At 53.5% G+C, this 15,117-nt stretch overlaps 1 protein-coding gene across 1 annotated transcript; it reads right to left on the bottom strand.

Moving 5' to 3' along the window:
• Window positions 1-1,141: 1,141 nt before the first annotated feature.
• Window positions 1,142-14,253, bottom strand: LOC142483511 (ATP-dependent RNA helicase DHX8-like; the record flags this gene model as incomplete). Its single annotated transcript, XM_075583511.1, has 10 exons — window positions 14,186-14,253; window positions 13,656-13,741; window positions 12,404-12,513; window positions 11,629-12,048; window positions 10,194-10,338; window positions 8,178-8,381; window positions 7,121-7,208; window positions 4,966-5,063; window positions 2,445-2,592; window positions 1,142-1,323 (listed from the first exon to the last, which is right to left on the bottom strand). Coding segments are annotated over exons 1-10 (1,515 nt in total), but the record flags the coding sequence as incomplete, so codon positions are not given.
• Window positions 14,254-15,117: the final 864 nt, after the last annotated feature.

The following is a 15,117-nucleotide window of genomic DNA, read 5'->3' as shown; positions in this document are numbered from 1 at the left end:
GCAGAGTGTTACTTACCTGCTGGGAGCTCCCCTCCATGGGGAAACAAAATGGAGGTCGACATCTCCCATGTCACGCCAGCCAATAGGAAGCACTGACGTTATCAGTCACTGCTTCCTATTGGCCCGTGGGAGATATCAACATACAAGTACCAGTGTCTGGGGGAGGGGGGTCCCCGGAGGAGAAATTAACAGTTCAGCTCCGAGAGGCCCCCCCGTTTCTCACCCAAGCTGAAAAAAAAGGGCCTTCATCTTGCAGTGTTCCTTTAAGACTCATCTCAACTAATGAATAACATAACACTTCATATAGAACAGAGTGTAAATTAAACACAAAAGATATTTCTGGTTTTAGGCTTTACCCGAGAAACACCATCGATTGATCATTGCGTATTTCTGGTTAAGCAACGTTTAAGCAACGTTTTTCATGAGTCCCACGTAGGAGAGGCATTATATTATTCCAGGTATTACATTACATTATTCCAGGTATTCCATTATATTATTCGGAGAGCAGCGCAACATAAGAGCCATGGTAAAACTAAAATCTTACTATATATTTCTGAAAGCATTGTATGTATGTTTCCCTGGTGTGTTCCCTGTCCCTAGCGGCAATGTCATTGGTCCCTTGGCCCGCCCGCCCCCGCACACCTCTCATTGGCCTGAGGCGGAGTGACGGGCCAAAGGTCCAAACACACACACACACACACACACACACACACCACCCCCTCCCCCCACGCTCTCTGCGGCTCTCCCCTCACACAGGCCGCTCCTCCGGCTGTCTCCGCCTCTCCCCGCGAAAGGCGCAGCACCTCCTCACCGGAGCGTCTCAGCCGTGTGCAAGGTGAGGAAACGCAGGGGAATGGGTTATTTAACGCGTCCCTGACTCCCCCTGCCCTTTGCCCCCCCTACTCTCCCTGCCCCTCCTGCCGTTTGCCCCCTGCCCTCCCTCCCATCCCCCTGCCCTTTGCCCCCCTCCCCCTGCCCTTTGCCCCCTGCCCCCCTCGCCCTGCCCTTTGCCCCCCTCCCCTGCCCTTTGCCCCCTGCCCTTTGCCCCTCCCTGCCCTTTGCCCCTCCCTGCCTTTTGCCCCGTCCCTCCCTGCCCCTCCCAAGGAAGCCCGCTTGTGAGCCTGGCTCTCTCCTCGCTCACCTGCACGAGCTGTTCCTTCAGTCGGTATATGGGGAGGCTCTCTCTCTGCTCCAGGATGGACATCTGAGTCTTCTTCCCGTAGGACGCCTTGTTGCCTCCGAACGCGTGCTTCTTCCACTCGGGGATGTCGTTCGGCATCATGCCGATACCCCTCATGTTGGCGGCTATTTGTCGGCCGTCAACTGCAACCAGAAGACACGGTTTCAATAAAGCGCGACGGTTATTTCCCCCCTCCCCCGCGCGGAACGGCGTCCGGACCCGACCCATGACATTTTTATGTTCCGCCCGGCTATGTGGGATTGCATTACTAAAAAGGGGGCGATCCACCCTAAACGTCCGTTTTTGGTTTTACAAGACTGGAACTGGGGCCGTCCTACAGGTCAGAACCTCCCGGTTTCTGCGACACTCACCGGTGAAGTTGCCCGGTTTTAAAAGGGGATTTAAATTGGCGTTGACGGTACGGGGTAAATATGGCTGCCGTTAATAAAAAGGTCAAGGCTGCCATTACCCCTACCTGTCAACAATACCCTGGTATTATGTTGTGTATGTATAATGTATTAGGTCTTAGCCTGGTTCCAGCACCTCAGGGACCAGGAGTTCATTTAGTTTGCAGGGAAAAATGTCGAATACGCGTCCGTGACCTTTCCCCGTAGCATTGTGTATGTTTCTCTGTTTACGTGGCATTTCTACCCACCAATCGGGGGCTGGGAACGCAGACACAGCACAGAGCCCTGAAATGTTTCAATGTTGTGGGTTACGGATATAAGAAGGTGGGTGCGGGAGACCCCTTGGCTGGCCAGAAGAGTTGCAGAAGCTGTTGCAGGGAGAAGCTGCAGTGTCCTGTGCTGGTGCCAGGCCTGGGATCCTGTTGCAGAGGAAATCTCTGCAAGGGACTCCCTGCATCTAGGACTATAGGTGCCCCCCAGTTGTGAGTATGTGAGATGTCTGAGTATGTCCGTGGTGGATAACTTTTTTTCTTCCAATAAACTACATTTGATAAACTCTGGTGTCTGGCGAGTTGATCCCTGCTATTAGTCCTGGTCACCCGTGACGGGCGACCAATAGGGAGCCGCGACTGATGTTGCAGCTTCCTATAGGCCGGCGATTTGGCCGACTATGTTGTTTCCCGCGGAGGGAGACAAACCCGGTAACTTCACCGGCAAGTATCTCGTGAACCAGAGGGTCTCCAGAGCCCCAAAAAGTGGCGTTAGGGATGACCCGACCCTTCCAATCCCTGATCCAAGGCCGAGTTTATTTGGGGGGGGGTTTGCGGTGCGTTGGGTAAAAAGGGAAGCGGACAGACCGTCCGGCAGAGGGTCCACCCAGTGCTTGTTGAGTCCCATGGGGATGGAGTCCATCTCGGCTTCCCGCTGGGCTTGCTTCACTTCCCTCCTCTCCTTGGCCAAAGCGCTCTGCATCATGGCCGCCTGGGAGAGCGAGCCGTCGGGGTTCTGGGAACGAACGGAGAGCGTCAATGGAGACGGGTTAATAAAACACATTGTAATGACACGTATCACGTCCTGCAATCATTTCAACCCACCCCCCCCATTACACGAACAAAAATCCGCCAAAGGGGCGAAAATTTGTAACACCATTATCGGGGTTCTTAAAATAATTGCGTCCACTGCGCAGTTTTCTGCCCCGTCAAACATACGGATGTAGCAGGCGTCATTGCAGCCGCTGGCGCCCGCCGGTTGGTGCGATAACGCCAAAGCCCCAGCCCCCTTTTCCACACGCAGGTCATGCAGACAATGGTATCTGCCCTCCGCTTGGCGCATTGCGCCCCCCTTGCCTCGCTGCGACGCGCCACTGGGGAAGCATCAACGCCCGCTACGCCTGTAACCCCCATTTTGTTCTCTGCGCTAGCCGCCTTCCCGTTGCCACGCTCGTGACGGATCCCAGATTTTGAAACCCTCCAAGGGGCCTTTTCCTGTTCTGGAGACTTAAGGACCTGGCCATTTGTGGTGGGACCTTCTATAAAATCGAGACGTTTCTAAAAAGTAGTTCTACGACTGCGTCCTAACAAACGGAAGCCGATATCCCAGCCTACAACGAGATCAGGCGGTACAAAGAACAACAAAACAAGACGGGGTCGTTGTTCAGTACGTGCAAAAATACAGCTCAACCCCGTTATAGCGCGATCCGTTACAGCGCGGATCCGCTTATAGCACGATGTAAGAGTGGCTCCCAATTTATCGTATTTATGAATACTTTACAACACGGTTATTGGCGTCTTACATACTTTATTGTACAATGGTACATTATTTCTAACGCGATCCGCTTATAACGCGATGTGATTCTTTGGATCCCCAAGCGCAGCGTTATAAGGGGGTTGAGCTGTACTTCCATAGTACAACCCAATTCTTTGACGGCAGAAGTCTGCCCCTTCTCCTACCTGCTGCGACACCCCAGACCGTATCTCATCCTTATGTGCTTCTCTGCATACTATACGTACATATTGTATGATAGTTCACTCTGACCTAGAGGATGTGAGTGTGCGCGCGTGTGTGTATATATCTGCTACTTACCCTGGTATTATTTCAACCAGTACTGGCAAGAAGCTTAGGTGGCTGTCAGGCCTACACGCTGTATATAGTTTTAATCACCGTCTCTATTTTGGAGTGATATTTGTTTTATGTAACCCCTTCGATTAATAAATGTTATTTACATTTTCCCACTGGTGGTGTGCAACAAAGTGGAATTCTCTCCAGAGAGTACCTTAGTATTTCCTATGTTTGTTTCAGTCTGTGTCCCAGTCCCCGTGTGCACCCGGCATTTAATATTATCATTATTATTATTATTATTAACCCTGGTCTATGAGCTGGCAGAGATAGTTGATCATTTAGCCTCTCCCTACTCTTTTATGTATGTGTGTGTGTATGTGTATGTGTATGTGTATGTGTATGTGTGTGTGTGTATATGTGTATGTATGCATGTGTATAAGTGTGTGTGTGTGTGTATGTATGTGTGTATGTATGTGTGTGTGTGTATGTATGTGTATGTGTGTGTATGCGTGTGTGTGTGTGTGTATGCGTGTATGCGTGTGTGTGTGTGTGTGTGTGTATGTATGTATGTGTGTGTATGTGTGTATGTGTGTGTGTATGTATGTGTATGTATGTGTGTGTGTATGTGTGTGTATAAATATATTTATTATTATTCACATTGTAATTGGTTAGGATTATCTCTTTAGAGCAGCGCTACAAATAGCACGTTTTTTGGTCTCTTTGACCCTTGACTGTGTTTCCTAGTTAGGGCAGCTGCATGTCTACCCCGAGCATGTGTGAATTCCCTTACTGCGTTAGACCCCTACCACCTGTGTTGGGTCGGCTAGTCCACCAATCCACCACATCTCCCCTGACCCTCCCACCCTCCAGCGCCAGAGAACGACCTCTATTCTTCTGGCACTCAGAGAAACGCCAGAACATGACGGCAGAGAAGGACCACATGGCCCGACCCGGGCTGCCCGTTCTACCTGCTATAAACACCTCTGACCCGATCCTTGGTTTTCCCAAGGCAAGACTTACACCAGGTGTCAACACGGTGTCTCCTACCGGATGTCCTGTAAACCGGTGGTGCTCAAACTCTGTCTTGAAGAGCCACCGACAGGTCCGGTTTTAAGGATATCCCTGGTGCCTCAGTAATTTGGACTTAACCCCTGTGCTGAAGCAGGGATATCCTTACAACCGGACCTGTTTGGGGGCTCTTGAAGACCGAGTTGGGAGCACCACCGGCTTACAAGACACTCGGTAGGAGACACCGTGTTGATGACCAGGAACGCGGCTTTAACGTTAGACGAAGCTCGGCCCAGGATAAAACCCACCTACCTTCACTATTTTAATTGGACTCATGTCCATACTTTGTTTGGTGTGTCCTCGGAGGAACGGAGGCTCCTCTTCCACCAGCTCGATCTCCAGATCCTCATCTGAGCAAAACAAAAAACACATACAACAGTGGTCATGTCATCTTCGAACCTGAAGACCCGACTCGGAGCAATGGCCATTCCTACTCTGAAAGGCCAATGCGTTCTTAAGCAAATGGTTGCAGAGGCCTACTGGGCTGAGAAGATGAATTGGCCCATGTATTTCAGCCCCAAACTACATTCGCCTGCTGAGGTCTGGCAACGTATGGGGGCTTCAGAGTCAAATGGGGGAGTGGTGCATTGTTCTTCCCAACAAGTTCATAATATTTCATCTACAACAGGACAACATGTTATATTCCTAAGAGAAAACCTGTTGACAAGCTCAAATCAGGCTTTGGGAAGACGGGCTGTTGATTGATCCTGAAGGTATGCCGATGGGGACAATGTTTCAACATCTGGAAGATGCCACAAGCCAATAACTCTTATTGTGAGCGTGAGGCCCCAGTGCCCAACGAGACGAGACTCGGGGCCCCCAGTGGCCAACGAGACTCGGGACCCCCAGTGGCCAACGAGACTCGGGGCCCCCAGTGGCCAACGAGACTCGGGGCCCCCAGTGGCCAACGAGACTCGGGGCCCCCAGTGGCCAACGAGACTCGGGCCCCCAGTGGCCAACGAGACTCGGGGCCCCCAGTGGCCAACGAGACTCGGGGCCCCCAGTGGCCAACGAGACTCGGGGCCCCCAGTGGCCAACGAGACTCGGGCCCCCAGTGGCCAACGAGACTCGGGGCCCCCAGTGGCCAACGAGACTCGGGGCCCCCAGTGGCCAACGAGACTCGGGGCCCCCAGTGGCCAACGAGACTCGGGGCCCCCAGTGGCCAACGAGACTCGGGGCCCCCAGTGCCCAACGAGACTCGGGGCCCCCAGTGCCCAACGAGACTCGGGGCCCCCAGTGCCCAACGAGACTCGGCCCCCAGTGCCCAACGAGACTCGGGCCCCCAGTGCCCAACGGGACTCGAGCCCTCACCTCGATAAGTTGGGTGGCTTCCTCCTTGTACTGGAGAAGTCACCAGCTCCGTTCAAGTTGAATGAAACTAAACGCTTCTCCTGCACGGGGGGGAAGCGACTTCACGGACTGGCGAATAAAGGTCCTCAACATGGCTACGTCTAAAGCCATTGGCAACAGAAACCGTAACGATGCTATGCCAGGCAGACACACAAAGCGGTGGTCATCATGTTACCTTTGGCCATTAGATTAGCCAACGTGGTATACATTCACCGCTTGGAGCGACCTATGGACGTCGCCACCATAACATGCTGTTCATCACTCAGGGGGGGGCGGGGGAGAAATCCGATGGCCATTACAGGGAGGAACGTCCATTTCTCCTTACGAGGCATAAAATTGGCAAATGCTTCACTAGGGTTTTCCAGTTTGCCTTACTCTGGATCAACAGAACTATACATACAGGACGAGCGTCTCGCCCCATTAGAACGTAACCAATGTTGAACTCTATGAACACCCCCCACCACCGGTCCCTGTTCAACCTCATCTACTAGAACTGTTGTAATAGTGACGTGAATTTTAAGCATCTACAAATAAGAATGACAGCCATGTGACACATTTGTCCAGCCGGAACCAAAATGCTATATAAACCCCATTAAAGAGGCACTCCTGGCGACACTTTGGGCGTTTAAATAACACAATAGGTTTTGAAGCAGAGGGTCTCAAGAGCTGAACCCCCGTTAAATTCATCTCCCTGCTTCCCGAGATACTTACCTCGGAAGGGGGCACCGGTAGCAGCCCAGACACGGCTAGTCGAGGGCTATCAAAATGGCGGCTGTAAATGACGCACATTTAAAGTATCTCGGGAAGAGAGCACGGGGGTCCCCCGGAAGCTCAAACCAACACGGTTGAGCTCCAGACACCCCCTGCTTCAAAACCTACATAATAATAAAAAAGTATCGCGAGAAGTGCCCCATTAAAAAGGAAGTCCGTGACCACTGCAATAGGTCACAGACAAAGTGAATAACTTGAGGACGGTTGCGGCCTAACATCGCTTCTACACTTCTCTTCTTGGCCCGAGTTACCCAGCAAGGACGCCCAACCCCCCGCCATCACAAACCTTCCTCGTCGTCCACTTTGGGAAGGATCCCAGTCTCTTCGTCGAAATCGGGAAACTCTTCCTTGGAGAGGACGTTGGCTGCGATCATCTGGAGTGGGGGGGAATGGGGGGACTCGGATTAAAAACATAAATAAAAACTAATCGCTCGGGTGACCGGTCGGAATGGGCCACCTCGGTCGGCGCGCTGGGTGCTTCTCGGACACAACGTCCCGACATGGCTCCGATCGGAGTTTCGACCGGAACCATTCCGTCTGCCCATTGTCAACAGAGCTGTTCTGCCCTTCCTAATAATACGGAGAGCGCGCGCTCCTCCAACTGAACGTTACGAGTACATTCTGGGCCACGTCTGCCGAGTAGCGCTACTCCACCAGGCGCCAGAACAAAAAAACGCCCTTACACCTTCATTCGAGTTAATAAGGCGAGTAGTGGCGTGATTCATTGAAATGAACGGGCCTTGTCTTCTGGCGCCGGGAGGCATCGGACGGAATAGAACTGCCGAATAAATAAGGCCCGTCGTAGCGATTAAAACATTTAGAAGTGAATGTGGTTAGAAAATTGGGGGTTTTTTGGAAACGCCATACTTAAATTTCTTGGGATACTCACAGTTGAAGGTAGCGTTGGTACGGTTCCCCCCCCACCACCCCATGGGGAAACAAAATGGTGGTTTAAAATCTCCCACGTCAGGCGGGACAATAGGAATCTGTGACGTCATCTCTAGCAGCTTTTGGGCCCCGCGTGACGCTGGGGGATTTAAAGACCACGTAGCACCAGGTCTACCTTTCGGTCGGGTTCCCCAGAACTGAAGTCAATGCGGTTCAGGGGATCCCCTGCTTCCTCTCCTGGTACGAAAGGGGGCGGAGGGTGGAAGAGATGGTGAAGGGGAACTGCTCCAAGGGAAAAAACGATATGTATGGAAAACTACCAATTACAAGGTTTCCAGAGAGAAAGTCCATCTCTCGTCAACCAAGAGGGAGGTTCTAGTAGCCCGGTCAACTTATCACAGCGATGTCCCTTCAAAAGCCAATAACGTTGGCCAGAAAGTTACACAATAACCCACCTGTTTGATCTCCCATTTCTCCGGGTCGGAGATCTTGGTGAGGCGTTTCCTTTCCAGGGTGTCGTCTTCAACCTCCGGGGCGTTGACCAAGGACAGGTGGCTGGGTCGGTCTGGGTTCCTCATGGAGGCCTCTTCGTTGCCCTCTCCTACCAGGTTCCTGCGTCTGTTTGGGTTCATGTCTTCCCCGGTGTCCTGATCGACGTCCTGTGGACAACCAGTCACAAAAGGCGACACTTGGTTTGCATGGGGATGCAGAGGAGACCAACTAATGCACTGGTAGTGGCCTGCTGGTGGTGGGAGGATGTCTTGTGGCAAGGGCTCTTCAACTCACGGCCTGTAGGTCAAAAGCGGCTCGTGATGGGCCTTGATGTAGCCCTTGGACCATCTCTCCTGCCAATTTCACACTTGTTGCTATGTGCACTCTCTCACAGAACCCTTTAACCATGTCACTGCCATCAGTACACTTTGCCCCTAGGAGGGACTGACCCTTTAACCATGTCACTGCCATCAGTACACTTTGCCCCTAGGAGGGACTGACCCCTTAACCATGTCACTGCCATTAGTACACTTTGCCCCTAGGAGGGACTGATCCCTTAACCATGTCACTGCCATTAGTACACTTTGCCCCTAGGAGAGACTGACCCCTTAACCATGTCACTGCCATTAGTATACTTTGCCCCTAGGAGGGACTGACCCCTTAACCATGTCACTGCCATTAGTACACTTTGCCCCTAGGAGAGACTGACCCCTTAACCATGTCACTACTATTAGTACATTTTGCCCCTAGGAGGGACTGACCCCTTAACCCTGTCACTGCCATTAGTACACTTTGCCCCTAGGAGGGACTGACCCCTTAACCATGTCACTGCCATTAGTACACTTTGCCCCAGGGAGGGGCTGACCCCTTAACCATGTCACTGCCATTAGCACACTTTGCCCCAGGGAGGGGCTGACCCCTTAACCATGTCATTGCCATTAGTATACTTTGCCCCTAGGAGAGACTGACCCCTTAACCCTGTCACTGCCATTAGTACACTTTGCCCCAGGGAGGGGCTGACCCCTTAACCATGTCACTGCCATTAGTACACTTTGCCCCTAGGAGAGACTGACCCCTTAACCATGTCACTGCCATTAGTACACTTTGCTCCAGGGAGGGGCTGACCCCTTAACCATGTCACTGCCATTAGTACACTTTGCCCCTAGGAGAGACTGACCCCTTAACCATGTCACTGCCATTAGTACACTTTGCCCCTAGGAGGGACTGACCCCTTAACCATGTCACTGCCATTAGTACACTTTGCCCCTAGGAGAGACTGATCCCTTAACCATGTCACTGCCATTAGTACACTTTGCCCCTAGGAGGGACTGACCCCTTAACCATGTCATTGCCATTAGTATACTTTGCCCCTAGGAGAGACTGACCCCTTAACCCTGTCACTGCCATTAGTACACTTTGCCCCAGGGAGGGGCTGACCCCTTAACCATGTCACTGCCATTAGTACACTTTGCCCCTAGGAGAGACTGACCCCTTAACCATGTCACTGCCATTAGTACACTTTGCTCCAGGGAGGGGCTGACCCCTCAACCATGTCACTGCCATTAGTACACTTTGCCCCTAGGAGAGACTGACCCCTTAACCATGTCACTGCCATTAGTACACTTTGCCCCTAGGAGAGACTGACCCCTTAACCCTGTCACTGCCATTAGTACACTTTGCCCCTAGGAGAGACTGACCCCTTAACCATGTCACTGCCATTAGTACACTTTGCCCCTAGGAGAGACTGACCCCTTAACCATGTCACTGCCATTAGTACACTTTGCCCCTAGGAGAGACTGACCCCTTAACCATGTCACTGCCATTAGTACACTTTGCCCCTAGGAGAGACTGACCCCTTAACCATGTCACTGCCATTAGTACACTTTGCCCCTAGGAGAGACTGATCCGTTAACCCTGTCACTGCCATTAGTACACTTTGCCCCTCGGAGGGACTGACCCCTGACCCCCAGCAGCCATACCTTCATGCTGAGGCTGGTCTTGCATCCGGTGAACGAGAGCACCTTGATCTTGACCCTCTGACCTTTGCTCACGACATCGGCCACGTTCGCCACGCGCCCTTCGCGCCTCAGCTCCGAGATGTGGACCAGGCCTTCCCAACGCTTCCTACGGATCGGGGAGAGACAGAGAAAAGTGTGACAGCCGCGCTACGCCACAACGCGCTCGCTAACACACACCCGGGAACCCAAACCTCACACCCTGTGTTTCCAGAACATCCAAAACAGCATACAATGACATAAAGCATTTTGAGGGGAGGGGGGGGGGGGAGCGGGTTGGGGAGAAGGGCGGGTTGGGGTTGGGAGGAAAGAGGAGAGGGGGTTGGCGAGAAGAGGAGAGGGGGTTGGCGAGAAGAGGAGAGGGGGTTGGGGGTGGAACACTCTCCGCCACACACACACCCCTCACCACACACACACCCCTCACCACACACACACCCCTCACCACACACACACACCTCATTCTCTCCACCACACACACACACACACCCCTCACCACACACACACCTCATTCTCTCCGCCACACTCACACACCCCCTCACCCTCCCCGCCACACACACACACCCCTCACCACACACACACCCCTCACCACACACACACCTCATTCTCTCCGCCACACACACACACCCCTCACCACACACACCCCTCACCACACACACACCCCTCACCACACACACCCCTCATTCTCTCCGCCACACACACACACCCCCTCACCCTCCCCGCCACACTCACCTCACCACACACACACCCCTCACCACACACACACCTCATTCTCTCCGCCACACACACACACCCCCTCACCCTCCCCGCCACACACACACACACCCCTCACCACACACACACCCCTCACCACACACACACCTCATTCTCTCCGCCACACACACACACCCCCTCACCCTCCCCGCCACACACACACACACCTCACCACACAGACACACCCCTCACCACACACACCTCATTCTCTCCGCCACACACACACACACCCCCTCACCCTCCCCGCCACACACACACACCCCTCACCACACACACACCTCATTCTCTCCGCCACACACACACACCCCCTCACCGCCACACACACACACCCCTCACCACACACACACCTCATTCTCTCCGCCACACACACACACCCTCACACTCCCCGCCACACACACACCCCTCACCACACGCACCTCATTCTCTCTGCCACACAAACACCCCTCACCACACACACGCCTCATTCTCTCCGCCACACACACACACACCCTCACACTCCCCGCCACACACACACACCCCTCACCACACGCACCTCATTCTCTCCGCCACACACACACACCCCCCCTCACGCACACCATTTCGGCGACCTAATTGGGAAGAACCTAACACGTAACCATGGGCGTGTCCATTCTCCTGCGGACGCGCATACCTTAGTCCCTCCAGCTGCACGAAGCACCCAAACTGCATGATGCTGGTGACTTTGCCGTTGTAGATGTCCCCGATAGCCGGCTCCTCGGGCGGCGGTCTGTCCACGTGCTTATCTTTCCACCGGTCGTTATTCTTCTCCGCGGGCGGGTCTTTATGGCGGTCGTTGCCCTTCTCCGCGTGCGGCTCCTTACCCCGGTCGCTGCCCTTCTCCGCGAGCGGCTCTAGGTTCCGCTGCTCTTTGCCGGGGCTCCGGCTCCGGGACCTGTGCCTGGTCTTCACCCTCTTAGGCTCTCGGGACCTGGAACGCGACCGGCGCTCGCGGGACCTGGAGCGCGACCGGCGCTCGCGGGACCTGGAGCGCGACCGGCGCTTCCGTCTCTGACCCCTCTCCCTGCTACGGCTTCTCTTCTTCTTCTTCTCTCTGGGGGTGGGGAGGAGGAAGAGATCCACGATCTTATTAAAGGGGCTACGCATTGTACGGGGGCGGCGATACCCAGCAGCGGGGGTCCTCATGAGGTCTCTCCAAGGGGATCGTCCCAAAACACATCGGTAATGGCGGCTCCCGGGCGGTATAGCGGGTTCCTGAGCCTGTGTGGGGGGCAGCGCACTTAGTAAGGTCCCCAAACCGCAGGGGGCTAGGGCCGTCTATTACAGCAGGAGCTTCCCACAATGCATCCACAGCCGCAAGGCATTGTGGGGCGTGACTTGGGAAGCTCCCGCCGTGACAGCTATTACCCCCCCATGCTGCCTGCACACACTTATTACATTAGACATACTTGTGTTTGCTCCGCTTCTCTTTTCCCGGCCCCGCCGCGTTGGGCATCAGAGCTTCGAGTTCCTTCAGCGCGTCGGCGGCCACCTTCACATCGTCTGGATCCAGCATGCTCTGGGGGATGGCACAAGAGTAGAAGAGAGGTCATTCTAAATCACGTGCCCACGGTCGCCGCGACCTCCCGCGGTTGCCACCGACGTGACTGCTAGACAGGTGCGAAACATTGGGGGAGAGGAAGAGCGTCCCGATCACCCCTGGGTTCCTCTAAAAAAGTTGACGTGTCATTAAGTGCGCGCACTCCTCTTCCGATGTTGCATGATGTCTCCATTTGGGGGGAGACGGCAGGAGAAATTACGGACCACGGGTCAACGGTCTTCTACAATAGAGCTTCTCTAGTTCTTCCCCCCGATCGTTAATTTTTAAGCTGGTATCCCCCCCCCCCCCCACACACACACACCCTTTGACAAGCTCAGGGTGAGAGACTGGTTGCCCGATGAGACGGAGTGCTGCATGGACCACAGCTCTGGTGGAGTGAAGCAAGCGAGAATAGGAGTTCCCGTGTGAACACTCTACAGCAGGCTTTCGGCCTTGTAAATAAACCATTCTGGGAAAGAGATCTCTTACTGTCCATAGGCAATTTTAGAGGGGATTTTTTAAAGAGAATTCAACGTCACCAAACTCTTTGGGGCGTTTTTACAACCTTTACCCATTTTCTTTCTTGATAAAAACCGTTTGCCAACACTTATATACAGGTAAACTCGTCAACCCACCTATTTTCCCCTCCCTGCTTGTGTGTATTCTAATGATGCGGTTATCATCAGCAAAAGAGATGAAGGGGAAAAACCAAAAATCAATCACTAGACCAGATTGGAATAGCACGGACCCGGAGAAAAGAGAAACCTGTTCATTCTTCAGCGGGGGGGAAAAAACGTTAAAAACGTACGGATTGTATACAGGTAGTCCTCGGTTTCCCGAAGTTACGCTTTCCATCGGATGCGTTTGCCGACGGGCGCACAATGCAGCCCAACAACTCATAACCCGCCACGGTTTTCGGCGTATCCGACGGAAACCGCCGCTCGTTAACATGGGTCCCGCGTTCCGGCTGTCTCGTCTCCGACGCGGATTTGCGGGACGCATGGTGTCGGAAAAGCCAGGACGGCCTGTATTATGGAAACCCCATGGAGTTGGTAAGTCGTTGATGTGTGTCCGCCTGTTACGTAGGGACAGCCTTTAAATGACAGCAACGGGGTTCTTACCCGCGTATTGGGATTATCCGGCCGGCAGAGAGCTGGGAACAAGTCCTTCATCTTGTCGGTTTTCGACTTGGGTTTGCCCAGCGCTTCTAGTTGGGGGGTGGGGAAGGAAACACAAGCGAAATGCGATTAGTACAGAACCGACTGCGTTCCAGAGGTCAACAGCTGCCCACCACGCAAACTACTCTAATATACAGGCCATGAGAGGGGGGGGGGGGGGGGAGGTCAACAGCTGCCCACCACGCCAACTACTCTAATATACAAGCCACGAGAGGGGGGGGGGGGGGGGAGGTCAACAGCAGCCCTCCATGTCCCCTGCTCTAATAAACAGGCCTTGAGAGGGGTGGAGGTCTTACAGATGTGGCCAGACTTGCTCCACCCACAACACCACCGCCCCCCCCCCCCGTAGATGTAGGGAGAGAAGCCAACCGCTGGGGCTCCGGGGATGGGGGTACACCTGAATGACCTCAGATCTGAACCGGGGAGGAGAGGGGGGGGGGGTCATGGGGGAATGGGCAGTATAACGTACACACCTTTGCTTGCGGATTGTTTCGACGGAGGTCGCATGGTCTGGATCAGACGGAGCAGATTGCTGACCAGAGAGTCCTGTGAGAGGGGGGGGAAGAAGAGAACGATACATTTACAAAACTGCAGAACACACACGTTTTACTAAGCAGCGCTACGCCATAAGAACACGTTCATGGAGACATCGTTCCTATTAGCATGGTTATATTTGTTTAAAGGAAGCCCGGTAGACGGGTGAATTTACCAGGTGGTTTTGTTTTCTGTACATGAGGAGGAGAAACGGCGACAGGCACACACACGTGTACATAGGCACACACACGTGTACATAGGCACACACACGTGTACATAGGCACACACACACACACGTGTACATAGGCACACACACACACACACGTGTACATAGGCACACACACACACACACGTGTACATAGGCACACACACGTGTACATAGGCACACACACACACACGTGTACATAGGCACACACACACACACACACACGTGTACATAGGCACACACACACACGTGTACATAGGCACACACACACACACACGTGTACATAGGCACACACACACACACGTGTACATAGGCACACACACACACACGTGTACATAGGCACACACACACACACGTGTACATAGGCACACACACACACACGTGTACATAGGCACACACACACGTGTACATAGGCACACACACACGTGTACATAGGCACACACACACGTGTACATAGGCACACACACACGTGTACATAGGCACACACACACACGTGTACATAGGCACACACACACACACGTGTACATAGGCACACACACACACACGTGTACATAGGCACACACACACACGTGTACATAGGCACACACACACGTGTACATAGGCACACACACACGTGTACATAGGCACACACACACACACACGTGTACATAGGCACACACACACGTG

This window comes from Ascaphus truei, unplaced genomic scaffold (genome assembly GCF_040206685.1).
Source record: "Ascaphus truei isolate aAscTru1 unplaced genomic scaffold, aAscTru1.hap1 HAP1_SCAFFOLD_3300, whole genome shotgun sequence".
Lineage (NCBI taxonomy): Eukaryota > Metazoa > Chordata > Amphibia > Anura > Ascaphidae > Ascaphus > Ascaphus truei.
The sequence above is the reverse complement of the archived record's forward strand: the minus strand, read 5'-3'. Positions and strand labels throughout refer to the sequence as shown.